The sequence below is a fragment of the Danio rerio genome, chromosome 19 (genome assembly GCF_049306965.1).
Source record: "Danio rerio strain Tuebingen ecotype United States chromosome 19, GRCz12tu, whole genome shotgun sequence".
NCBI lineage: Eukaryota > Metazoa > Chordata > Actinopteri > Cypriniformes > Danionidae > Danio > Danio rerio.
The window spans coordinates 15,065,248-15,091,991 of NC_133194.1; the positions used below are offsets into that span (position 1 = coordinate 15,065,248).

Sequence of the window (26,744 nt, forward strand, 5' to 3'; positions counted from 1 at the left end):
GTAAAGATCTCTTATTTTGAAAGAAACCAGACTTTAAACGTGGCAATTTTATAATGGAAAGGCAGTTTACGGAGACTGGCTGGTTGAAATTAAAAGTCCATGTGCATACACTCCATTAACTTCGATATACTGAACTTTAAACGTTTGGTGACTATCCTTCATGTTTAAGCAGCTTTTGCCCTTAGTGCAATTGTACATGTTTTTCATGTTGATTTTATTTAATTCAACAAATGTAATGGAAAAAACAAAACAAGAATACATTTATGTTGGTCACTTATTAAACTTATTTTCTTATCAGAAGAACAAAGGCAACATAAGATAAAGATAAACCTGAATTAATATTTACTACAGCAGCAACATGTCAAATCATATTGCATAAGTTGAATTTATTACAAAAATAAAGTCAACCGAAGTTTTTTTTGTTTGTTTGTTTTAATTAAGTTGTCACCCAGTTAGATGAACAGGAGTCCTCCATCTCATATTGATTAATTGGCTCTGGAAGGTAGCTTGAGGCACTACATGTGACCCCGTCCCATGATTCAGGAGGCTGGAAGAAACAGCCAATCAGAGCACTGTACAGTTCCTCGCTCTGGGCCATAAATGTCTCATTTGCCTCCGTCACATTTATCTCAGAGTCTGGATCTGCAACACAGAAAAACAACAAACGGATGTAAGACACTAAAATGATGTCTAGCTTTTTATACAGTAAAAGTATACTTAGTATATTTATATTTAGTCAACACAAACATTACAGTAAACAAAGTAAACAGTAAAAATTAATGGTATAATTACAAAATATGCTACTTAAAACAGAAACATTGTCAAAATTATTCTTGTTTTTTCGATAAAAATAATTTCTAAAAGATGCTGTGTGTGTTGTCCATGCCAGGCCAATAGGTAGAGATATCACACAGTATTTTAAGCAGCACAAACACAGTGCTCGTCTCTTATAATTATTACCTTGTCTGTATATCTATAGACATACTTAAATAGACAATGCTTTCTGGCTCCCTAAACCAAGGATGTCTCAAACAAAGCTACTGAAATATTGATGCTTCAAAGATTTTGCCATCTGGTGGTAAATACAAATTCCTACACCAACTGTGTCATTCAGAAGTTGTGTGAAATGTCTCTGCACAGTTTATTTGTTTATTTAATAAACATATGCCATTAACAAGATTGTGGCATGCGTGTGCAGTGATATGGTTTCTTTATTTGAACTCCTGGACTAAACTGTTTAATATGCCAATACATTAGGCCTGTGTGATTTTTCATGTCGGTTTCCTTGTACTACATAACATCATTACATGCACATTATTAACAGACACAAATGTGCAAATACAAATGTAACTACATTTTTTTTATTCAAGAATATGATTTGTTCCACTGTGCTGAATATGAACCACTGTGCTGGAGCCTAATTGGCTCTTTTTTTAACAAATTATCAATGTTAGCTATAACTAGTTAAAAAGTAAAGTAAGAGATTCCTTTTCATTTTTAGGTAATTTAATGAGTTTTATTTGTGTGTGTATATACAGAACTTTCTGTTTCTTGAATCTGATCGGCTCATAGGCATGCGATATTCTGCAAATAACAGTACTCATCCACCCTCTTCTTCACCCTTCACCCTTGTGTATTACTCTGCCCACATACAGCAACAAGCTGAGGACACTCTACAGTCTGTACAATACAGACAAACATTGCTGCCGTTGGTCAACCTAATGTACTTCAGGCTTTTTTAGTCGAGAACGTAGTTGTTTAAAATTGCAGCTATGCAGTTTATTAGTGCCCATTTAAAAAATTTACAATTTCAGTGGTAATAAAGCCTGGTTTATACTTCTGCGTCAAGTGACCGGCGTAACCCACGGCGCATGCAAGTTTCATTTTTTGAGAGGTGCAAGTCAGCAACGCCGACAACCACGGCGAAGGGCTATGCGTCAACGCCGTAGCATACGCCGGCGTTTGACGCAGAAGTACAAATCAGCCTTTAGCCTGTCATTGAGCAGAGCAAAGATGGTTGATGGCCACAAGATGGCGACAGAGACCGCATAATAAGCCCTTATAAGAGAAACCCAGCAAATTTTCTAACTACAGCTGATCAAATTATTATTAAAACTGAGCGCTAAAAGCACATTACGTCAGTCGCGTCTTTTCATTCTCCAATCAAATGAAACCAGAGGGAGGGTTGCCATTGAAGTGCCTGCAGTGTTTGTGTTGTTATATCAGAAATGTATATATTGTGTTGTATACTCTTTGTATAAACACTCTTTATATAACCCTGAGTTACTTTTTTGTTGGTCATCCGTTTCTAATGCGTCTCCTGTTTCTGTTACAGCAAAGTGGTTCAATAAAAACAAAGAAAGAATAATAATTCTAACCACTACCATTCTATGGTAGTGTTTGCATTGCTTTGGCTTTTTTGGGGATAATTATTGTGATACCTCGGTTGCAACAGAGAAATACTGGGAAATGGGAAACTCTAGACTGATAGCATTTCATGCCGTCCAGACTTATAATCTTAATAGCCCCTTTCACACATACAGACCTTTCCGGGAAAATTGCCGGCAAAAAAAGAGTGTTTCGTATTTTCAATAAGAACGAAAGGAGGAAGTAATGTTATAGGCTCCATTTTGCTATAAATATGCATACACTGATGATGTTGGTCATAAGCATGTAGCAACACAACGCCTCAACCTTTTTGGTGTCTGTTAAGTTGCTATTGCTAAATGAAAATAGGCAGTTCCTTGTGTCATTTTTTTTGTTCCTTTCCTCATTTTATTGCTAAGAAAGTGAAACAACGTAGCCTGCAGTGTAATGTGAATGAGGTTATCAAGTACACTGTTCCCTTTGAAGATTTACCCAACGTGTCTTCAGGAGATTGTTTTCCATATCAAGCTTGCAAAGTCTGATCTTACAAGGAGAGGATATAAGATTGAACTGTATGTAGGCTACTTAATATTGAGGGAAAAGCCCCTTTCAGATGTCTGCAGCCACGCAGCAGCATTTTAAAACTAAAATGGCCTCTTCAGCGTTTTCAAAAAGCTCAGTTTTCGGCGCTTGAAAACTCCGGCGTAGTGTGGATGGTGTAACCGTAGCAATACTTATGCGTTTTCAAACTAAAACGTGTTAGTGTAAACGGGGCATAAGGCACACATCCTCATGGCAATACATGCGCCGATATACAGCTATATCGCACTGCTACAATTGTGATATTGTTCACCCATATATATATATATATATATATATATATATATATATATATATATATATATATATATATATATCTTGGTGCCAAGTTTCTTGTTCCTTACCAAAACGCAGTTGTCATGTACGTGAACAGACAAAACAGATAAAAAATTTTTCATTATTAAATGGTGTCACATAAATATTCCCAAAAACTTACACTCTAGGTCATCATCTTCTGTCTGTTCAGACTGTAATTACAAAAGACAAACTTATTAGACACTGGGATAAAAAATAAAATGTAATTCAATGATTCAAACTAATAAACCAGCATTGCTAATATATATATATATATATATATATATATATATATATATATAAAAGATTAAAATATAAAAAGATTAAATCTATGTTAAATAAAACTAAATGATTTACGCAGAACTGGCTTGACCTAAGGAACAATGAACAAATGAAACCACATCTACCTGAGTCACATCTACCGGTGTTGTGTTCTGGGAAGGATTTAAGTAGTCCAAACTGTAGTTCCAGTCATATGTAGATAAATAGCTGAGGTTCTGTGGGTAATAGTACTGGTTTATAAATGAGGCGTTCTTGCTGTCTGAATGATACTGCCAAATTTGGTTCTCAGACGACTCTTTCTTCTTATTCCTAATAGAAAGGGAGAATAAGATTAATATTTCTGATAGCACTATTGCTTAGTGGAAGCAGAAGTCATTCAACTTTAGTTTTATCATACTAAATACATTTTAAGGTTTTGTTATAATGCTGCTCTATGCAGTCTAATACAATGGGTAATGTAATAAAATGTATATTTACATAGTTCATTTACTGTGTATGGCCATACACCCAAATCATTCACAATCATGAGGTGAAAACACACCATCTGTAAGTGAAATGGAGAGACACTGATTCCAAGCCAATTCAGAGGAAGGGGACAATTGGGAGGTCATGATCGGTAAGGGCCGATGGAGGGAATTTGGCCAGGACAAAAATAGAGTCTAATAAAGCGGGCAACATACTAAAGCATCTTGGCATTTAAAACATTAAAGTGTCATTTTTTATATATAATTAAACTAGTGTCTCAGTGTCAGTAGCTAAAATAGCTTATTTCTCTGGATTTGAACATTCTTGAAACATCTGTGATAATGCAAGTACATAAGTCAGCAAAATATAACACTGTTCTAGTGACATTTAAAACAAACTTACATATCATTAAAAACTAAAAAATTTCAACACACATTACTGGCCTTCAGTGTCAAATCATGCTACCATGCTGATTTGGTTCTCATACAGTGGGGGAAATAAATATTCAACACATCACCAATTTTCTCAGAAAATATATTTTAAAGGTGCTGTTGACTTGAAATTCTCACCAGATGTTGGAAACAACTAAAGAAATTCATTTAACAATTTATGGAGGAAATTAAGAATGCAGAAAGTTTCAATTTAACACTAAAGAGCTTGCTAGAAGGGCAGCAAGGTGGCACAGTGGGTAGCACAATCGCCTCACAGCAAGAAGGTCGCTGGTTCGAGCCCCAGCTGAGTCAGTTGGCATTTCTGAGTGGAGTTTGCATGTTCTCCCTGTGTTAGCGTGGGTTTCCTCCAGGTGCTCCAGTTTCCCCCACAAGTTCAAAAACATGTAGTATAGGTGAATTGAGTAAGCTAAATTGTCCGTAGTGTATGGGTAGTTCTCAGTGATAGGTTGCGGCTGGAAGTGCATCCGCAGCATAAAACATATGCTGGATAAATTGGCATTCATTCCGCTGTGGCAACACCAGATTAATAAAGAAACTAAGCTGAAAAAAATGAATGATGATGAGCTTGCCAGATGATAATTTAATAGTAACTAAAGCCTTGTTAGAGTATCTAAAAAAGGCTCATTTAATTAGACAAAATTAATTCATGCATTTAATTAAATAATTTAGAAAATATTTATTTTTCTTTTTTTTCTTTGCTTGGTCTGTTTCTGTATTCCTTTCTGAAGCAACACCTCACACTCCACTCCAGGTGGAGGAAATGCACCAAAGCTGGTTGCCAACCGCCATTAAGTTTAAAGAAGAAGAACAAGGTACACAAGCAAGTATTCGAACTCAGGACACCTGAGGCACACTGGCACCATGTTAATGGCTATAAACCGCTATTTTTATCTATTTTAAACACTCTCTAGTAGGGTTATGCCGATAGACAATGCCATCTTCCATCGCCGATAGCCAACAAAATCGCGATCCATCGCCCTGCCCTACATTTCTATTGATATATAACTTATTATTTGCATGTCATCTTAATAGCAATAACGGTCTTTTCATGAGCTGCTAAATGTCACACATAGCTGCCGCTTGCACGGCTGACAGCATCGTGAGGGTTAAATGAAGGATTATACAGTACCTCTCATGCTTAAAATGTGTAGATTCAGTGGCAAACGCTGTTACCTGCAAAACCCGTCCCACAGACTTTACAGTGAATGGCTTTAGTCATTGTCATAGGGGACTTGAAGCCACTGGAAGTCTTTTTCCACTCTTGGAAAAGTGTAAATGGTGGATTAACATTCAGCACATGATCACTAACAAAATGTGCCATTATTAGTAACTGTAGGTATTTCTATCAGTGTTATTTTCATTCTCTCATCTTCAGTGCTTCACATTTCGCTGTTGTAGCTCCTGTCATCTGACGGCAGAAGGCATTGACAGGGTGATTTATGGCTAATATTAACCAATCACTTGAGTTCAGTTCCAGAGCAGTGAGCCAATAAGAAGAGCACAAACACAGGGCAAGCATTGCAGGCTTTTTTACTTCAGCAAATTTACATAACAACTTTTTTTAATCTGTACCCGAGTGCTGTGTTTGGCGTTTTTAGGTGCAAAGATGCATTCTGCATAAATGTCTCCTATATGTGCGCACGCGGTGAAGATTTTACAGTGAAAACAATGAAAATGTATGCACTACAGTGAACTCCAACCGAACTCTCGTCTCCTCCACCAGCAGTGGGAAAAGCTATTCGAACAACACAGATCACTGTGCCTATTCCTGCCAGAGTCCCGCGGAAAAAAAGTGGTTGACAGGTGGTCATTTGTTTGTAACTTTATTTATTTATGGTTTGGTTATGGGTAAAGACCATGTGGGTCAGGTAGTGAAAACGGTAAGCTACAATTAATTAATTAGTAATTAATATTTAACAACCACCCCCCGTCTACGACGAAGATGGCATCGTCCATCGCAATGTTTCACATTAGACATCGTGCGATGCCAAATTGGTCAACATCGCCCAACCCTACTCTTTAGATACAGCAATTTTCCATCAGTCAAATACTCACACTCTACTTGAAGCCAAGCTGAGGCGTAAAGCTTTCTTCCCGAGTCCAGTAGCCCCTTGGAGATCAACCAGAGCCCGTTTTTGCTCCCTCTCACTTTCAAAGCTCACGAAGCCACAGCACCTACAAACAACAGCAATCAGCAGAAAGCAAACATATGAAGAAGAAAACATCAGAGAAGAGCTTCTTCATAAGTTCTCACTTTGAGTGTCCATTGGCGTCCAAAACAATCTTCCCACTGCAGCAGGACGAAAAATGATAATGAAAGAACTCATATAACATGCCATCGTCCACATCCGGTGTGAGATCCGACACGAAGAGGGAGAATGTAGAGCTGAACGAAACAGCAGAAAGACGAAGTAAAGAGATGAACAATTACTACACTAACAGTAGAGCAGTTCATGAACTCAATGATTTCTTATAAGTATCTAAGAGTGAAAATAAAAAATTTCAAGATTAATCAGGGGTGATTTAATCTATTACATAGCAATTACTATGCTTTGGATTTGCTAATATATATACACATTCAGAACATCTACATAGAAAAAGTCCAAAACGGACTAAAACTTAAAACCTGTGACTCTATGTAGGATTTTTATAATTTAATAACAGTAATAATTCTCATTGTAGCAGGTTTTTAACACTTTTATATCCATTCAAATACAGCCTGTATTTGCTTATTTATATATATATATATATATATATATATATATATATATATAAAATATAGCTTTACTAATTTCTAAAACCCGATAGTAAACTTTATCAAATAAAATGAGTGTAGATAACTCAAAATTTCCTGAAAGTTTATTCTACTCATTTGAAACATTTTGCACTCAGTGTTAAAGGTAATGGGTTAAATACCTCATTATAGGCCCACACAGAATCATAACTAAAACATATTAAGGTTTTAGTTATGATACTCCCAAAATAATTAACAGAAATCCGCAGATTTTTACAAAAATTCTCTGCAGAAATAGCAAAAAACGTCTGCAGATTCCATCTGGCCCAACATTACTTCAACTTAAATGGAGTAAGTTAACAGTACTCATATAGATTAGTTTTTTAACTCAAATAGTTTGTAGCAATCGGTTTTCTCAAATGGTTTGAGTTGCCTTAACTTAATGGGGTTTACAGTACTCAATTGGTTTGAGTTCTCTTCATTTATATAGTTTTACTGTGCTCAAATTGTTTTCTTTACTTAAATGGATTAAGTTCACAGTACTCATTAGGATTAGCTTTTGAACTGAAAGGGTTTGTTGCAATCAGTATCCTTTAACGGTTTCAGTTACCTTAACGTTTTGGGTTTTACAGTGTACTTTCTGTCCACACAGAAGGTTTTTTTGAATACTTGGTTGTTGCAACACTACATCTCGCTAGTTATATGTAAACACATAGTAAAGAACATAGTTATTACTCACCTTTCACCCTGTTTCCCATAATTAGAACGACTCAGCTTGAATCTCTTTGGCTGTAAACGGCATTGAAATGTAAGTTCATGTCTTAAAAGTAAAGTTATTTCATATTTTGCGTATGAATCTGTCACTTCAATAGAGAATATAGTGCATGATTACAGGAGTGGCACCAGGTAAAGGTTTTCCATTCACTTTGCGGAGGCATCTTTCCACTGCTGTATCATCTGCCAGCTCCACAAAGCCATATCCTGCATTTTTCCTTAAGAAATCAAAAACAAACTGAAACTAACCGACAGACAGACGATGGACAGACAGACCGATGATTCCTCACCCTGTTATTTTGTCTCTGATCAGTCTGATTTTCACAACTGTTTCTCCCATTTGAGCAAAAGCTCTGCAGATGAAATCTTCATCCATGTAGGGCTCCAGCTTTCAACACAAACATTACAAACTTACATTATGTTACTGTTTGATCTAAGTGTTCATTTATTTATACTTCATTTACTCTTTCTCCAAAACATACGCACGTCTATCTTTATATCGGGAAGTAATACTCACGTTGCCCATCCAGAGGCTGTTCATGTTTCGTTTGTGTGTCCGAGTTCATTCGAAAGTCTTTGTTAGTTTTCTAAAGTGCTGTTTCTTTAGTAATGTCGAATTGTAAGATTATTAATTTCAAACCCGCGCTTCTCGTACTTTTTCTTTGAGGAAGCAAAAACAGGTTGAGAGACTCGCGGCACGTGCGAGTGTTTAAAAAGTCCTATTGTCCGACAGCGCCACCTACAGCACTGACGCAGCATCAATGGGTTTAACCTTTTAATCAAGTTTTCTTTTTATAAAATTACTCTTTTATTACAGTTTTCAACCTTAACTTGGCAAACCTGAACTTAATAAAATATTGTTTAACTTCTGCTGTGTTGAATATATCGATATAAGAATACATTGAAGCTGTGTTTTATTTAGAATGCTTTACCCTCAACTCAACAGGACTTTGTAAACAAAACCTTTGGCCTGAGAACGTTCTATTATTTATCAGTGAAATAATGGCCATTGGAACACTTAATACTCCATTTCCTCTGCAAATAAACCCCTTCACTAAGATTTAAAATAATAGGTCACCCAAATATTGTAAATTATACACCACTCAGCACTCACCCATGGTTCTAAACCTTTATGAGATTTGTATTCTGTTGAACAAAAATCTTTGACCATAGTAAGAAAAACAAAGAGAACCCAGGTAGCAAAGAATTCTGGCCCAGATTTGGCATAAAGCTGGCACAGCAGGCATTCATCTGCCACACTGTCATACAGCATGTGGGCCAAACATTATCCGGGTTTGGCAGAGGTGGCGCTGTCTTTAAGGCGGTACACAATACTTGGGCCAGATATCAAATGTAGTATTTGGCCCAGATAGTAATAATGAATATGTGGGCCATGTAAGTTTAAATTTTCCCTCATTCAATTCAGAAGAGTGCCCTGGTCACATACATCGAGGTAGATTGATGAACATGGTCTTCTTTTACAGAAAACCCACCCAATTTTAAGATGCATGTCGGATATGGCACATTTTTTTGTTCAATGCATTTTAAGGTTTCCTATGTGTTATCTATGATCTGTTTGCTCCATATTCTTTCTGAAGGTTTCATTTGATTCCACTAGGTGGCAGTGCAGTATTTATTTGCTCTCCATATATATGGGTCATTATCACTATAAAGTGCCTTTGAGAATTCAGAGATTTTTTATTTAAACACATAGTTGTTTATAAATAAACTGCAAGCAGACACACAGTAAAAAAAACTCAAACTGTGTCAACCCTATCATGGACAAATTCAAAGTAGTATATTTTCATTGCAGTGTGATTATAAATTGTCTCTTTTCAGAAAGGTAATGCGCTATAGGTGAACTGGGTAAGCTAAAACTGACCATAGTGTAGGTGTGTGAGTATGTTTCCCGGTGATGGGTTGCCACTGGAAAGGCATCCGCTGCGTAAAACATATGCTGGATAAGTTGGCGGTTCATTCTGCTGTGGCAACCCCTGATCAATAAAGGGACTAAGCCGAAAAGAAAATCAATGCATCTATCCATAAATCCCTACATAAATAAAACAATAATTAAATACACAAATAATTAAATGAGTACATAAATCAACAAATCCCGGCATAAATAAATACATGATTAATAAGTCAATAGTGCAGGCTGATAAATGATGAAATAAATTACACCGCTATCGGGGAATAAGAAAATGCTGAACTGCAATGATTAGAAGATGCTTATACCATCATTGATTGATGTTTTTTTTTTTTTGGCTCTTTCCTCTTTTTTTTTCTTTATATATTTTCCTATTTCTTCAACATTGGTGTACTTTATTTCATTATTTATCAGCCCGCACTATTAATTGTTTCTGTATTCTGAGTTCTTTGAGATAACTTATCACCTGTATCTCAATATCACGGAGGAGCCCCTCAAAAATGAAAATCCTAAAATCGCTAAAGTAAAAGGGGGGTTTTTTTCCCCAGTTTTGGGTGAACTGTCCCTTTAAAAAAGATGATATTCTGTTGGAAAATCTGATCCAAAGAGCAAAAAATAAAAAGAGATCTTTTTATATTACAGCATTGCAGAATCGGGACCTGGCTCGAGGATGATCCTGTAAGTCCATCTATGGCATCTAAAAGATTAAAATCCATGAATGATGAGTAATTAAATAACTTACGCAGCTGCTGGGAAATTGTTGTTCTTTCTTTTACAGCCACGCGAGGGAGACAAATTTCACTATGAGTGAAAATTAAAGGTTCTTTAAATTTAACAGTTCTTTTTTTTTCTTTTTTTTTTTGTTAAACATAAAAGAGGATACGCTATTAAAAACAATCAGGGTTCCACACAGTTCAATAATGTTGTCTCAACCCAAATCGATTAGGTTAACTTAAGTTTAAGTGGATTGAACATAAAACATTTAAGTTGCCCTAAAAAAATCTCAAGAATTGTGTTGTTGCAGCTCATTTAAACAAGCAGTTTAAACAAACACTTTGGAAAATGGCAACAAATGACATCCATACTTGTTCTTCTTATAGAAGTCAATGCCAGTGGTGGAAAGAGTACTAAAAAATCCTACTTAAGTAAATGTACCATTACTTGCCTAAAAATGTAGTGCAAGTACAGTAAAAGTATCTGTTGTAAATATAACTCAAAGTATGAGTACAAAGTAGCCCTTTCAAAAGTACTCAGGAGCAGTGAGTATTTAGCTTTAAAAAGCTGATGCAGCATGTAATCTGTGGATGTGTGTAAACGGAATATTCTGTAGTGCATTTAGTTATTGCCCAGCAGGCACAAAATGTCATAAATATTAGAGACATTAGTGTTAGGTTAGATTTAGGTCGTAACATCAGGTGACCAAATTCAATGTCTAGCCAGCGTCTAAGGACAACGTTATTTTTGATGTCCAATAACAATGTCAAATTATGTTGATATTAGGTTGATTTTAGGTTTTGTCAAGGGACCAAAATTCAATGTCGAGCCAACATCGTAAAAGAACATCATATTGACATCAAGTATTGACATTTATCCGTCAGGTATGGCAACCAAAATCCAACGTCTGATAGACGTCATAGTGGTCCATACAACGTCAAGCTTTAACCTCATTAGACGTTGATATTAGGTTGATTTTAGGTTGAACATTAGACACTGTATGAAATCCCAAGGTTTAAATTCTTAATCACCTGTATCTTAATGGTCTGTCTTTAAAAGTCCGGTGGACGTATCCCCCTGTCCCCCCTGATTGCTACGCCCCTAGGTACAATGTTAATCTGACGTCATGTTGATGTCTTGTGCCTGCTGGGTGTTTAAGGCCATTTCAGTCATCATACAGTAAACATCCGTCTTCTTCTCATTATTGACCTGCATCTAAACAATCTCTGGGTAAAGTGGAGCTAAAATCTACTGAACATCGGCCCTCCAGGACTGTGTTTAGGCATCCTTGGTCTAAACAGTCTCTGGGTCATTGCGTGTAAATATTTTGGACATCTTCTTGGACACTTTTAATGCTTCCAATAAGTTTGCTGCAATTATAAATCGCACATGTCTTCAAGTAGTACATTATGAAGCAAATTACCTTCTATGTGCAATTTGATTGGACAGAAATCACAGGATTAATTTTTCTAATCCCCATAGACAAGAAAAAATTAAGTAGCGACTGCAGGTTGTAGGAAAGTACTGGAGTAAAAGTACCAATACTGCACTAAAAATATCCTCAAGGGAAAGTAAAAGTGCACGTTTTTAATAATACTCAGTCAATTACAATTTAAAAGAAAAACTATTCAATTGCAGTAATTTGAGCTTTTGTAATTTGTTACTTTACACCACTGCTCAATGCTAAGAATCTTCAAAATATATGTTTAACAGAAAAACAAAATGCCTGAGGTTTGGAACTATTTGATGTAAATAGTCAACAAACTTTCATTTTTGAGGTGAACTATGCCTTCAATACTAAAATTATTTTAATATATGGGCTTTTTTTTTTGATCAAACCATACTGTGAATAGTCCTCAATTTTTAAAATAATTCAGTAGCTTTTGGCTATAAACTAACACTGCATGTGCTGCTTTTGACTATTCTTATTATAGATTAAAAAACAACAGACCTGAAGATTCAATCTGGCATATAGTAGGCCCACATTGAAATAGTAAAATATTGGAGACATATTTTCAAATTCTGGTATAATTTTGCATTGGATAAAGCATTTACCATTCACAAATGTGTAATTAAGACAAGTTGAAATTAATCTAATCCTGCTGGCCTGTGTCAGTCGACTCAAGCTTCAGTGAAAGTTCAGAGCTGATAGTGGAGATGAATAATTAACTTCAGCTTGCAGATCATGTGTCAATATCCTCACTGCAGGTTCAGGTCCAAAGATTATGTGCAAAGCACAAGCAAATCAAGCAGAGTCCAACAGTAAAAGAGCCTTCATTCATAGTCAGTCTCCAATGTAGATCAGTGACGTTACCCCAGCTGATATGTCTTCATCCATATACTTTAATATAAGATATTCTTGTTCCCCAGCATGATTTGAGCTATTTTAACTGCTAACTTTATTTTATATCTTGGAAAACTGTTGGCTAACTTATGGTAGGCTATAGGGGCCAAAAGTCTTCAAACCAGGGGTCACCAACCTTTTGGAAACTGAGAGCTACTTCTTGGGTACCGATTAGTGTGAAGGGCTACCAGTTATTAAATAACACTTTTTTCTTAATTTACTTTTAATTATATGTTATTATTAATAATTAATAATATTCATCTATGTGAAGACATTGATCATGTTAATGATTTCTCACAGTAGTTGTCAACATGATTTAACAAATTGGATAAATATCAATATGCGACACTTCATTTGTCTGAAATTGTTTTTAAAGTTTTTTTTAATATATAACTGAAAGTAATTTTCAAATTTACACCAATGCAAGTGTGATTAAAAAAGAATACCTATAAAAATATTGGATGCAGCTTACTCATATGTGGTGCTACAGTGAGCTATTTTTAGAACAGGCCCGCGGGCAACTCATGTGAACCTGGCGGGTTAACTGGTGCCCACAGGCACCATGTAGGTGACTCCTGCTTTAAACAAAACAGATGATATTTTGACCTTATAAGCAAGCACAATAGCCAATGGGACTGCTGCATTTTGTGACTATATTTGCATATGTGACACAAATGTAATTCTACAAAGCTGATACTATTTAGGAGAAATATTTTGACTTCCAAATTAAAATAAAAAAGTAATAAAGTGCAAAAAAATAAATAACATAAACGATGCAACATTAACATTGTCAAACATTTCAAACACTGTCTAACTGTATTTGTTGACACAATAAAAATTTTTGCATTTTGTTTCAGTCTTTTGAACCCAATACCCTTTTACAATTACGTTTAATTCACAGTGAACTTTCTATATTTTGATAGGATTAGCTTGCAGCTAAGTGATGTTTTGTTTATGAGTAGAGCCTTATTCTTGTTTTGTTTTGGTGTTTTTAGTGACGCTATCTCTGTAAACCTAATGTTTTCCTGAACAGCGACTTATCATTCTGAGTGACTTAAAAAAAAATCAATATATTTTTACATATTTTATCACAAGTTTGGTTGTGCTAGTGGATGTGGTTGATTAAAACTAAATTTAATTTTAAACTAAATTTTTTATTAAATTACTGATAATTCTAAAGTGTGTTGTTGGTACGGTTTGAATAAAAGTGTCTGCCAAACAAATAAGCATAAACATATCAGCAATATAAAAAAAAAAAGGAAAATAAGTTTTTTTTTTCTCTTTTATTCAACCCATACATCACAATTTCACCATCTTCTTGGAAGACAACAGCATTTCATTCACTAATTATCGTTCTTTTATTTTGGCCAAAAAGAGCGTTGGTCCAAAAAGCATTCTAGCCAATGAGACTGCTGCATTTTGTGACTGTATTTGCATATGTGACACAAATGTATTTCTACAAAGCATCTGATACTATTTGGGAAAAATATAATAATGTCCAAAATCAAAATCAAAATTGTCTGTATACTTTGAGGCAAGACTCTATCTGATCGCCAACAAACATCTGCATCCGAACAAACTTCTGGCACATGCGAGTTAAATCTTCATTATTATCCAGTGTCTGCCCCATTTTTGTACAAATGTTTTGTACTAATTAAAAATAGAGAGCGCCCGCACACAAGTACTAATTAGCATAATACATACTGTATCTTTTTTTTTTTTTGTTGCCGTCTTCAGTAGTTTGTTGTTCTTGAGACATCACCTTTTCTGACCTTGTGAGCTAATGAAGTGCAAAAAAAAAAAAAAAACATAATTGTATGCAAATGTTTAACATTTCAAACACTGTCTAACTGTATTTGTTGACACAATAAAAATGTTTGCATTTTGTGTCAAACTTTTGGACCCAATGCCATTTTACAATTACATTTGATTTACAGTGAACTTTCTATATTTTGATAGGATTAGCTTGCAGCTAAGTGATGTTTTGTTTATGAGTAGAGACGATATTCTCGTTTTGTTTTGGTGTTTTTAGTGACGCTATCTCTGTAAACCTAATGTTTTCCTAAACAGTGACTTATCATTCTGAGTGACTTAAAACAAATCCATATATTTTTTTACATTTTATCATAAGTTGCGTTGTGCTAGTGGATGTGGTTGATTGAAACAAAATATAATTTTAAACTAAATTCTAAATTAAAATACTGATAATTCTAAAGTGTGTTGTTGCTACGGTTTGAATAAAAGTGTCTGCCAAATAAATAAGCATAAACATATCAGCAATATAAAAATGAAAAAAAATTAGAAAATAAGTTTTTTTTTTTTCACTTTTATTCAACCCATACATCACAATTTCACCATCTTCTTGGAAGACAACAGCATTTCATTCCTTAATTATAGTTGTTTTATTTTGGCCAAAAAGAGCGTTGGTCCAAAAAGCGAAGCACTACAGCACAAAGAGACCACAAGAAATCGTTACACACAATAACAACAGTGGAAGATTCACAATCATTTCATGAGCTGTTTGTGCGTGCGTGTCCCACATCCTCAATCTTGACTGCAGAGAACAACAGTGGCATTGACTGTAAACGTGACTATAGACTAACTGAAAGCAGCAGACATTACAGAAGCCAGATGAACTGAATCAGAAAGATGTGGGACCACGACTCACATCAGGAATTGTAAGACTGTGCGAAGTTTACAGTATAAAGTACCAATATGACCAACGTGAGAATAACTTGCTGGAAATGTCAATGCTACAACCTCCAATTAACTCAATTTACGGCAGTCGATGCTAGATGGAACAGCTATGCCATATAGAGCAATTCGGCTACTAGACGATGCATTTGTGGTCGCAGCTGAAGTACTGAGCTGCCTAAGAGCTCAAGTGAGGGTCCCACTGATGATCACGAAAACACCATTGTTTAGTGCATTACCAGAATGAAATGAGATGAAATTCTGTGGTTACAGCAGGAATGTGTTGGGAGTATTGCAAACTAATTGGGTAAAGCTATTCAACAGATCTTCGTTTACCTTCTTACTTGATATCCTGGTTTTGGTCAACTATGGTTTAACTCTCAAGGAACTTGAAATCTCAAGAGCCAACGTGTTTAGGTTGTGTTTCAATTAAATTGATATATTTAAGACAATTTTTTTCTTGTATTTTCACATTATTTTTATTACAATTTAGCAGAATAATCATTAGAGCTACACACAATGTAAAGTTTGAATGTGTGTGTGTGTGTATGTATATGTGGTTTATAGTTGTTGTATAATTTTATTACACAACAAATACGCATAAGTACACAAATAGTTAAAAATATATAATGAAACGTAGAATTTAAATATATAATAAACTGTTGAAACAATATCTATAGTCACAACAACATAACTGGAGATAATTGTGAAGACATTAACTATTATGAAAATAATTTGGTCTAAGACATGTTATTTTAGACTTTGGAATAAGTCAGGTGCATGTTAAGTTGTGTCAGAGGATCCCGAAAAATGTTTATATGGAAAAATTCACTCGCACAGAAATCTATTGGCACGGTTTAGCGCAATGGAACATTCACCAATCCCTGAAATTCAGGAATGTAGTATGGAAATTGGTCTTGAAGGTCATACAATATAAAGCAGTGTGCTTAAAGCATCCAACACAGCTGGCTCTCATCAAGCTAAAAGTTAGGGCCTGTGTTTTTAAGGTACCGACACATAATATATTCCAGCCAGTGGATACTTAACCATTTCCAAATGATCCATCAATGCTAAAGATGGGAAGGCCATCTACGCAAATTGGCAATTACTGGATACAAAATGATTCTTGCATTTCTTGGACTGTGGATTAGTTCAATCTGGAATAAACATCAGGTTGCTGCCCAGATTAGTTGACCTAAATACTACATATCCGAGCGCTTTGATCCAAACAAGATTAAGACAAATTAGTGGCGTTCAAGCATTAGAATCTAAGAGGACACGAGAGAGGAATAATTAAGATAATCAAAATAAACAACACAAAAGATTAAATGAGTGAGTGTGTGTTTGATTGAGGGTATGTGTGGTGGTCTAGAGTTGAATATGTGCTTTTCTGTTGATTGTTTTTGGCATGTGGCATGGCATTGAGAAAGAGAAGGCAGGCGCCGCCAGCGGAGCAGAGGGTGACAGGCAGGCCTGCCTTTGGGAATGTGGACATGGACCAGTGAAGGGAAGAGGATGTTGATGCTACCAGGTTTGGCTCTCATGCAATCTTCAGAAACTGTTCCACTGTGTCTGCTTCCACTGCCTCAGTAAACATCTCGTAGTTCTGGAAGACAGTCAAACATGCATTGTATGAGTATTGATGCACAGGGCAGAGCGATATTGCAAAAAAAAAAAAAAAATCACGATATTACGTTTAATATCATTCGATATCGATAATTTTTGAACATTTTAAACAATACATTTAGGATTATTAGGATTTTTGATTTATTTAACACCTTTATTTTCATTTACCAACATTACTAAGGGAAATAGTTTTAATAGTCAAAAACAAAAAAAATATTTAAACTAAATATCTGATCTCTTTATAATAAAATAAACATAAGTTTGAAAGAGACTCTTAAACTTGATCAATAAAATTCTACAAAGTGTGTGCAATGGTAAAGTGTAAACGCTGAAAAATCAAAGCAAATTTTAAGGTAGATCAGCATCTGTAAGGTGTAAATAATAAATGATACAGTAAACCTCAAACTCTGTAAACAAAACTAATTATAATAATCAAATCTGAGCTTTCAAGCAAAGGAACTAAGCATCATTATTCAAATACATTTTGCAATACAAATTGTGAAGTTGAATGACTATATTGACCCCCTATGCTAAAAAAAACTCTTGCAGATGGGGTGCTAGTGGCTGGGATGCACAAGAAAACAAAATAGCCTCTCTGGCGACCGCCTTACATCCTTTATTTACAATCTCCTCACTGCTGCTATACAACACAAATTTTCGCATAAAGTGCTCTGAAGTGACAAGCAGGAGCATGTGGATTCCTTTACCATTTTCTATGGCATCTCTTGTAACCAGACAACCGTTTTCACAGAGGATGACAAATGGACAAACCATTGCTGCAGCTCCGATACAGGCTTATTAGAAAAAAGTAAAAAGCACTGTAGTGTTTGGATGTGCTGTGTTTGTCTGAGGTAATTAGTCTACCAGTATATTCCATACAAAATGTGAAGCAGATTGGTTGGTTTACTTGCATAAATCAGCCTGCAATCACCGCATTCAGTATAGTTCAGATGTTTTTGTTTTTTTTAACTAGGTGTACCTGGAAAATGCAAGCGTCATGTGTGCGCCTCCATTGGAAATGACAAACTTACACCCTAAGCTTATTGGCATTCCTTCCAAGGTGTGCGCTCAGCAGCCACATTTTAATAAAACTATATCGCTTTAAACCGAAACTTCACACCGAATCTTTTTTTTTTTTTTTTAATCGTTATTGACGATGGTGTTTGGTCAATAAATATCAATACCAATTTTATCGCCCAGCCCTACGATGCATTTTCTGTTCATAAAAAACATAATAGGTTAAAAGGAAATCAAATGTTGGCTTGTTGTTGAATAGTTTAGTTTATTCCATGCTCTGCAGAAATACTTAATTCTGGCTGGAAGTTGTGCCAAGTCGTTTAATGCACAGGTAGTTCCAGTCAGTTTCCATCACAGTTTGAAATAAATGTGCTTCTCTTAAACATTAGTAGTTACCATAGCAAATCCACGATTTCACATGAGTATTTTTAAAAACGTAGTTTTCCCCGCTTTCGTTTTTTTTTTTTTTTTTTAGAAAATCTTCATCCATATGACAATGCAAAAACTCCCTGTGATGAATGTTAAGGGCACACCGAACCAACAGGCAGAAATAAGGATACTTATGTTGGGTTCACATCAAATTGCAGAAAAGTCAATGCAAACATAAGAACAGAGGGGGGATACCATCCCAGAATACGCAATGCATTTCCTGCAAATGTGCGGAATTCGCCTCATTCGCATCTTCTTCCAGTTATAGTGTATACCCAGCAGAGTTGGCCAATCAGAAGGAAAAAAAAAAAAATCGCATACATGCTGACATCATAAGGCAAACAACTCTGGTTACAGTGTGCTCATGTGGACACTACAACAAAGTTTCAGAAAATATTCACTATGGCCAGATGGTGGGTCTCATTTTACAGGCTGCATCCTTTAAAGGACGCATTAAAATGGTGCTGTGTCAAAGGACACAACTTTTCGCAATCTTTCACAGCCACGAACATCCCAAGATTCATTGTGGGCTTATAACGGCAGGATGTTTTTAAAAGAAAACTCTGACTTACATTAGTTTTTATTTCACTTAAAAAATATAAACATGTTAAAAACTGTTTATATTTTTGAACTGTCTTCAGATGGCATAGTATAAGTTTTAAAAATCCTTTTGAGAAAGTCATTACAAATTTTATTACAGTTTATTAACGGCAGCAGTTATGATTGCTGAGGTGATGATATATGTCATCTGTAGGCTAGATCGTCTCAATTCAAAACACTTTTAAAGTCTGCATCTTTAAGAGTTTTCAGAAGGTTTTGTTTCAGTCACCCGGTACTCTATTTTTGCGTGGACAAACAGTGAAACAGTGCAGAAACAAAAGTGCTGTTTTGAAAATACCCATGTTTGTGTGGACGGGCCTCAGTGAAACAAATAAATGTAGTCAAAAAAATTAAAACTAACCACCATTGATTTTTGTTATAATCCACTTCACTGCACTCTTCATGCATTAGCTCAGGAGTTCCCAAACTTTTCAGCCCGTGAAATAAAAATGCCAGTCACTCGTGACCCCCAATATTATCTGAGAAGCTAAGAAATATATAAACCTTGCACACACATACTAATAGGCCCAAGTTTATTCATCGATTAATTTTGGAGAACGCCACTTGGAGACCATCCTCCATGTTCAGTTGTGGCCTGTATTTCTTTTAAATGCATGTGAGTGCCGTAAAGGTGTCAGAAAGTTTAATCTGAAGCCATAAAATCAATGTGCTGCATCTGATGCTATTGCTGTGTCTTTAATGAAACATAATCACCCCAGGGGTCGCAAAAATAAATAAATAGAAAGGTTGATTTTTTTTATTTGCATGCTTTTTTCATGTTCATTATTAACAAGTTAACTATGATACTATTAACTACTATTTAGTTTTTTAGTATGTTATGAACAAAATATGGTCATTTTGATAGTTTAATAAAATGAATACGATTTTTGGAAATTGCAAAGCTACACCAAGGGAACCACTGAATTAGATGATTGAAACATGTGCATCCAGTCACACTAGTGGTGCTGCAGACCTGATGAGTTTCTATTTGTCAAGCCGTTTTTACAAAATATATACAATGAATAACTGTAATACATGTAGGTCTAACCTTACATTTACAGTGATTTGAAATAAGCTAAATACAGTTTTTCTATATATTAGTATTCAATTACTCAGCTTGTGATGATTCGTAATGTGGTTTTCTCATCACAACTGTTTGTCTGGAAACCAGACAACTGTCAGTGTATAAAAAAGGTACAAAACATGTATTAAGATTTATACTTGTATTTATACTTGATTGGTATTTTAACACTATCAATTAATAAAATATGGTTACTTTTACGCAGTGGTTTATGAATGTATTATAGCATCTATGAAAAAAATAAGCTGCAATTTGGAATGTTTTAAGGGTTAGTAATGGAGATCATTAGTTTAGGAAACTATTAATAAGCCAATTCAAATTAAAAGACACCATTTTGCAAGCTTACCCCACAGTACTGATCTTCATTGAATATCTGAGGTGGGATTGCTGTAGGGTTTCCTGATTTACTCCTCATCTCATCCCGGATCGCACCGCCCACCGAGATGTCAATCAGCTCATATCGGATGCTCTTACTCTCCAAAATACGCATCACTTCTGCCTGCTGAGACTTGACCTGAGAAAAAAAAAGAGGTTGTCAGGGTAAAGCAGTTGATACTTTTACAAGCAAACCACTATAATTATTCAGAAGAGACCAAAAGATACACAAGACGCATAGTATAAATATTAATATATTCAAATATAATATAAAGACAGTAAAACACATTTATTCAATAAAATAACTGACAATCCCACTGGGACATGAAAAAGCATGCTAAAATTAAAATGCATCTTTATAGTACTTCCTAATAAGTCGCATGATTATGTGTGAACATTAATGGGGAAGTTGATTTACTCATGCAGGAAATGTATTATAAATAGTACAACCAAAGCATTCTTATCTCTTTTAGCTACTAAATTAAATCACAGGCTGCATGAATAGTTGCACTTTTGTGCTTTGAACAGCGAGTGGTTTTATTACAAGCAATAAGTTGATGATTAATAATGGAGCAATGTACGATAAAGGTGTATTCAAGAAGCTGGATCACACTTGCAGAAACCATACCTTAATTGGGCACGTTACAAGTTATAACTTAAACATTACCCTGCTTTAAAATGGAAGAAAATAAACTGCTGAAAAAGAGCAAAAACAAGAAGTGCCTGTTGGCAAGCGCATAATTGAAAGAATTAGAGGGTATCGCAACTATTTTAAATGAATACAACTCAAAACTTTTGTAAAATAGAAAAAAAGTGGACAACAATGAATTGTATTAATGTGCATGTGCTTAACTATATGTACATTAGGCATGGGATGGTTTGGAACATTCAAGGTTTTAAAACCCCCAAAATTGTATGTTATACCATTCCTACAGTACATATAAAATACATATATATTTTTTAACACTTCCTTTTTTTTTTCTTTGTTTTTAGGACAACGGTATCTCCACCAGAAAATGTATCCAAATATGCTGTTTTAAATTCAGGGTATATACAGAACTTAACTTAAGTTGAATTTAATAGCTTTTACTACCTTTTTTAATACCTTCAAAAAATGTTAATTTAATAAGTAATATGTTTGCTACAAAACAAACGAAAGATTATAATAAATCATTCAATTCAAGGCTGAAAGCAGTTATCGTCAGTAATTAAATAGAAAAATAATATACACCTAAAGAAAGAATGGACACAAGAAAGGAAGAAAAGTCTCGCTACAATCACTCTTTAAACGTTTTGGTTTTAGTTTATGTCATATTTAATGCTCAGTCTGGTTATGTGCTGATTTTCATTTGTCTGCGTTTGTGGAAAGCAGGCCAGTCAGCCGACCTAATATAGGAGCAGGCAAAGCAGGATTCTCGCGATGACCACTCACGCGATACCGTTCTTTGTCATGAGCCGTAGTTTCAGTTCAGACTCAGTAAAGGCGAGCTTGTTTGGTGATGATGTGTGTAGTGTTAGATTATACATTTAGCGGACATTTGCGCTGAACACGCAGTAAATAACGCATCAAGATTCGGGCAGCTTCTTCAAAAACACTCGATTGATCTCGGCTGGCGGATCAACATTTACCATATAATCTCTGCATTTGCCGCGATCACAAAAGCTCCCTGTCATCTGACAGCGGAAAGCCTTGAGTGGTTGACAGCTAATAAGAACCAATATAGCGCCAATATAATCGTCTTCTTGCAGACGTGGCTATAAGCCTCACGGCTGTTGCCAACTACAGGCATAGGCCAGTCTTAAAATATTGAGTCCTTCAGCCAGAGATCCGAAAACTTGCATTTCCCTATGTTTAATTTTAATTATTGAACGAAAGCGAGCTCGCCTATATGGTTGGCAGCAAGCCAGCCGGGTACCCAGTTTATTTCCTCTCATGACGGCACCCAGGTCCTACTCTCAACATATAAATAAAGCCATACAAAATTTGGAAGTAAGGCCTGCATTTAACACAAATCGAATATTTATCTAAAAATATTGGGCTCGGAAATGTAATAACAAGTAAATAAACGTCATCTGACGAGTTAATACGTTTTAATGCCCATAATTTTGGCAAATTTTATTTACTACCTTCCACAACCCCGCGGACACCCTGAAACTGTAAAGAAATCTGTGTTTTTAAAACAAATGAAGCCAGCAGAAGTCAATAGCTATGTTTTCATCTAACTATTTTTTTTATTTTGGATAAGCGCATAAAAAATTGGTTGATGGAAAAGGTAAGATGCACATACATTTTGAAAATGTGCATAAAAAAACTTGCGCATAACCAAGTAGAATAAACCTTTTATTAGATAAAAAAAGATGAGCATGAATCATGATGGAAACACTTTTACCAAACAAATTCCAGTATGAGCATTTAAAAAGTCATCCGATTTTGTTATAAAAGATCATCTGATGATAAAAATGTCTGTGAATGGACAAACCAGCAGGCTGAGCACATTGTAAAACATTAGTTAACAGTTGTTTTAGTCATTCTAAAACACCTTAGCTGTTTTAGTATTAGTGTTATTATATTATTTTGTGTAATTATGTGCGTCTCGCACCTTCAAATCCCACCAAACGTCCATTGTGTGTCGGCACTTGTATTCTGAGGTGCAAGTAATTTATTAAATAAGGAAAAGATTCACGCAGCTTCTCTTACTGTAGCAAATTCTATTTTTTTTTCTATTGATATTTGGCACCAGTTAATCAGCCAAAGTGACTATTTTGTTCTCTTTGACTCATTGGATGGAAACGCTGCTTTATTTGCACGACTTTTATGATATTTTCCAGTTTTGCGCATTTTTGGATGCAAACATAGCTAATGTTTCATTTAAATTATTTAGCCTGACACGTTTACTGCCTCAACATATACAGTATTAAATGCTTCTAAACATAAAACGTATTGTGTTCTTAGGGAAGAGTTTTTTTTTTTTTTTTTTTTTTACCCAGACATTTTAAAAGAACTCATATTAGAGCAGTAATCACAATACTGTGAAACCGTGATATTTTTTATCCAAGGTTATCATACCGTAAGAATCTTATACCACCCTATGCCTAATGTATATGAATGCAATCAAATTGATTACATTTTGAAATGCAACCATATATAGAAATCTGATCTGTATGGGGAAATATATGAAAATGACATATTTAAGTGCCTAACACACTTGACATACATTTAAATTACACATTTACAAACAATAAATAAATACTCAAAAGCCACTTTTGCAATAATGTGCAATATATTTTGCATACAAGGGGCGTAGCAAACATTTTAAAATGGGGGGGACAGCTGTATGACATAGAAAAGTTTATGTTCATATAACTATTAATCACCGGTTTCTAAATGGTTCGTCTCTAAAAGTGAGGGGGATGTATCCCCCGCACCCTGGTTGTGTATGTTATATACACAGTAGTATACACACAGTAGTTGAAGTCAGAATTATTAGACCCCCTGAATTATTAGCCCCCCCGTTTATGTTTTTCCCTAATTTCTGGTTAACGGAAAGATTTTTTTAACGTAATTCTAAACATCATAGTTTTAATAACTCATTTCTAATAACTGATTTCATTTATCTTTGCCATAATTATAGTAAATAATATTTTACTAGATATTAACAAGGTTAATTAGGTTAACTAGACAGGTTAGGGTAATTAGGCAAGTTATTGTATAATGATGGTTTGTTCTACAGACTATCGGGAAAAAAAATTGGCTTAAACAGGCTAATAATTTTGACCTTGAAATGGTCTTTAAAAAATTTAAACTGCCTTTATTCGAGCCAAAATAAAACAAATAAGACTTTCTCAAGGAGACAAAAATATTTTCAGACATACTGTGAAAATTTCCTTGCCCTGTTAAATATAATTTGACTTCAACTGTATATATGACATACTTTAAATCCAAATATGAATTTGTATGTCATATGCCATATCTCATATTTTAAGGGTTTGACTGCCCATAAACAAATAAAAAAGTACACTAGTATTTAAATGTAATTTGTCATTTAAAAGTACACTTTATAAAATGACTAGTCATGTGATCTAACATGGTACGTTAGCCTCCATAAAGTGCAACCTGCTTCTCCACTTGGAATAAACAATTTTATAACAAAACTAATATTTAACAAAAGTATACTGCTTGTTTCATAACTTTAATAACCCAACTGAAATAGACAGTCATTTTCGACATTTCCAGCTACTCGCTTGATTTGTAGGCCCACGACTATCCAAATGCAATAAGATGAGTCGTAAATCATAACGCACTCTCTTGCTATTGATAACCGATGTGCAGCAATGCATCATGCAGCAGTTCAATCAATCCGATATTACACTTTATGTGGACAGGATTGAAGCCTGACGTTTCTATTAACCCGCCACATCAAATAGACGTTTGTGCAAAACAAATAGTTCACAAAGGCTACATTTCATGCATCATTAGTGAAAGCCAAACTAACTACATTCAACACAGACATGACTTCCGCTCCAAATACAATTGCAGTGCACACCATCATCGAGTCCACAGCATCTCTACGAATCACAAATCAATAAATAACCGCGTTCTGCACTCGCTTAAAACGTCTGAATGCTACAATAACACATTAATTATGAGTTAATGGACGTTCTTTCCATCGCATTAGCGTTTAAATGTGTCTGGATGTGTGTTAACGTAGCTGCTGGGTGTGTCTACAAGCCTATAATCCTCCATTTCATATGCATTTAACTCTGCATTCCTCGGAAGCGTCGCGTACTTTCTAAATCCACACGGTCACAGGTTTATTCTCACCTCTCGAGATGCAGTGACGGTGGTGTAATACAGTTTGATGCTCATAGTGCTGGATGGCGACGTCCCTTTGTGTTTCTGAGGCGATCAGTTCCCGTTCTCTTTTGGTCAACAGTCAGCCGCCGTTTCGCCACTGACACCCGCTTTTCACTCATTTAAAGAGACAGCGCTTCATTTCTGACACAGGGGGAAGAGGATTAAGTGTAGTTCACCCCGCCAAAAAAAAATAAATAAATAATATAAAAAAATTATATATATATATATATATATATATATATATATATATATATATATATATATATATATATATATATATATATATATATCATTATCATTTACTCATCCTCAAGAAATATGAGTCTTTCTTTTATCTGTCGAATTCAATTAGATTATATAAAAAAAATTATATATATATATATATATATATATATATATATATATATATATATATATATATATATATATATATATATATATTTTTATATATATATTTTTATATATATATATATATATATATATATATATATATATATATATATATATATATATATATATATATATATATATATATATAATGACCTTTGAAGGCATGAAACGTGGCGCAGAGGTGCTCTTGATAATTCTGGAGGTCATTAATAATATAATAACATCAATACTGAAATGGTTAAGGCGTTTTAGAATATCAAAAACAACATTTCAGATGTTTTACAGTGTGATCTGTATAACCACAAGATCTCTTATAACAAAATCACATGATTTTTTTAATGCACACACTCAAATTTGTTTGGTAAGTTTTTTCATTGTAGTTTATGCACTTTTTTCTTATCAAATACAAAGTTTATCATACTCAGTTAAGTACATACGTTTTTTATGTTTTACGTTTTTTTTATATATATATATCCAAAATGCGCATAGAAATCGGTGGGTGGAAACATAACAACTGTTCCATGTTTTTGTCATGTGTAGACACTGTGTAGATACCTGTGTAGATATTATGTTTTGATGCAGTCCCAACACTATAAAAGTGGCTTTATATCCTTTTTCCAAACTGCTATCTAAATAATTTTGTCTCATTTGTTTTTGAATTTTGCATGATGTCTAGCTTTTGAGGATCTTTTGGTCTACTTCACTTTAGCTGCGGTCACACTAG

At 34.8% G+C, this 26,744-nt stretch overlaps 2 protein-coding genes across 2 annotated transcripts; both read right to left on the reverse strand.

The window, feature by feature from the left end:
• Positions 1-430: 430 nt before the first annotated feature.
• trnau1apa (tRNA selenocysteine 1 associated protein 1a) lies at positions 431-8,671 on the reverse strand. The gene is made up of 9 exons (NM_001020609.1): positions 8,486-8,671; positions 8,259-8,356; positions 8,087-8,186; positions 7,934-7,983; positions 6,715-6,846; positions 6,516-6,635; positions 3,669-3,852; positions 3,404-3,434; positions 431-642 (listed from the first exon to the last, which is right to left on the reverse strand). The coding sequence occupies exons 1-9, from the start codon at positions 8,507-8,509 to the stop codon at positions 437-439; spliced, it is 945 nt and encodes a 314-aa protein (NP_001018445.1). The 5' UTR covers positions 8,510-8,671; the 3' UTR covers positions 431-436.
• A 6,592-nt stretch (positions 8,672-15,263) lies between these two features.
• sh3bgrl3 (SH3 domain binding glutamate-rich protein like 3) lies at positions 15,264-25,747 on the reverse strand. The gene is made up of 3 exons (NM_200278.2): positions 25,598-25,747; positions 20,747-20,914; positions 15,264-17,253 (listed from the first exon to the last, which is right to left on the reverse strand). The coding sequence occupies exons 1-3, from the start codon at positions 25,640-25,642 to the stop codon at positions 17,188-17,190; spliced, it is 279 nt and encodes a 92-aa protein (NP_956572.1). The 5' UTR covers positions 25,643-25,747; the 3' UTR covers positions 15,264-17,187.
• Positions 25,748-26,744: the final 997 nt, after the last annotated feature.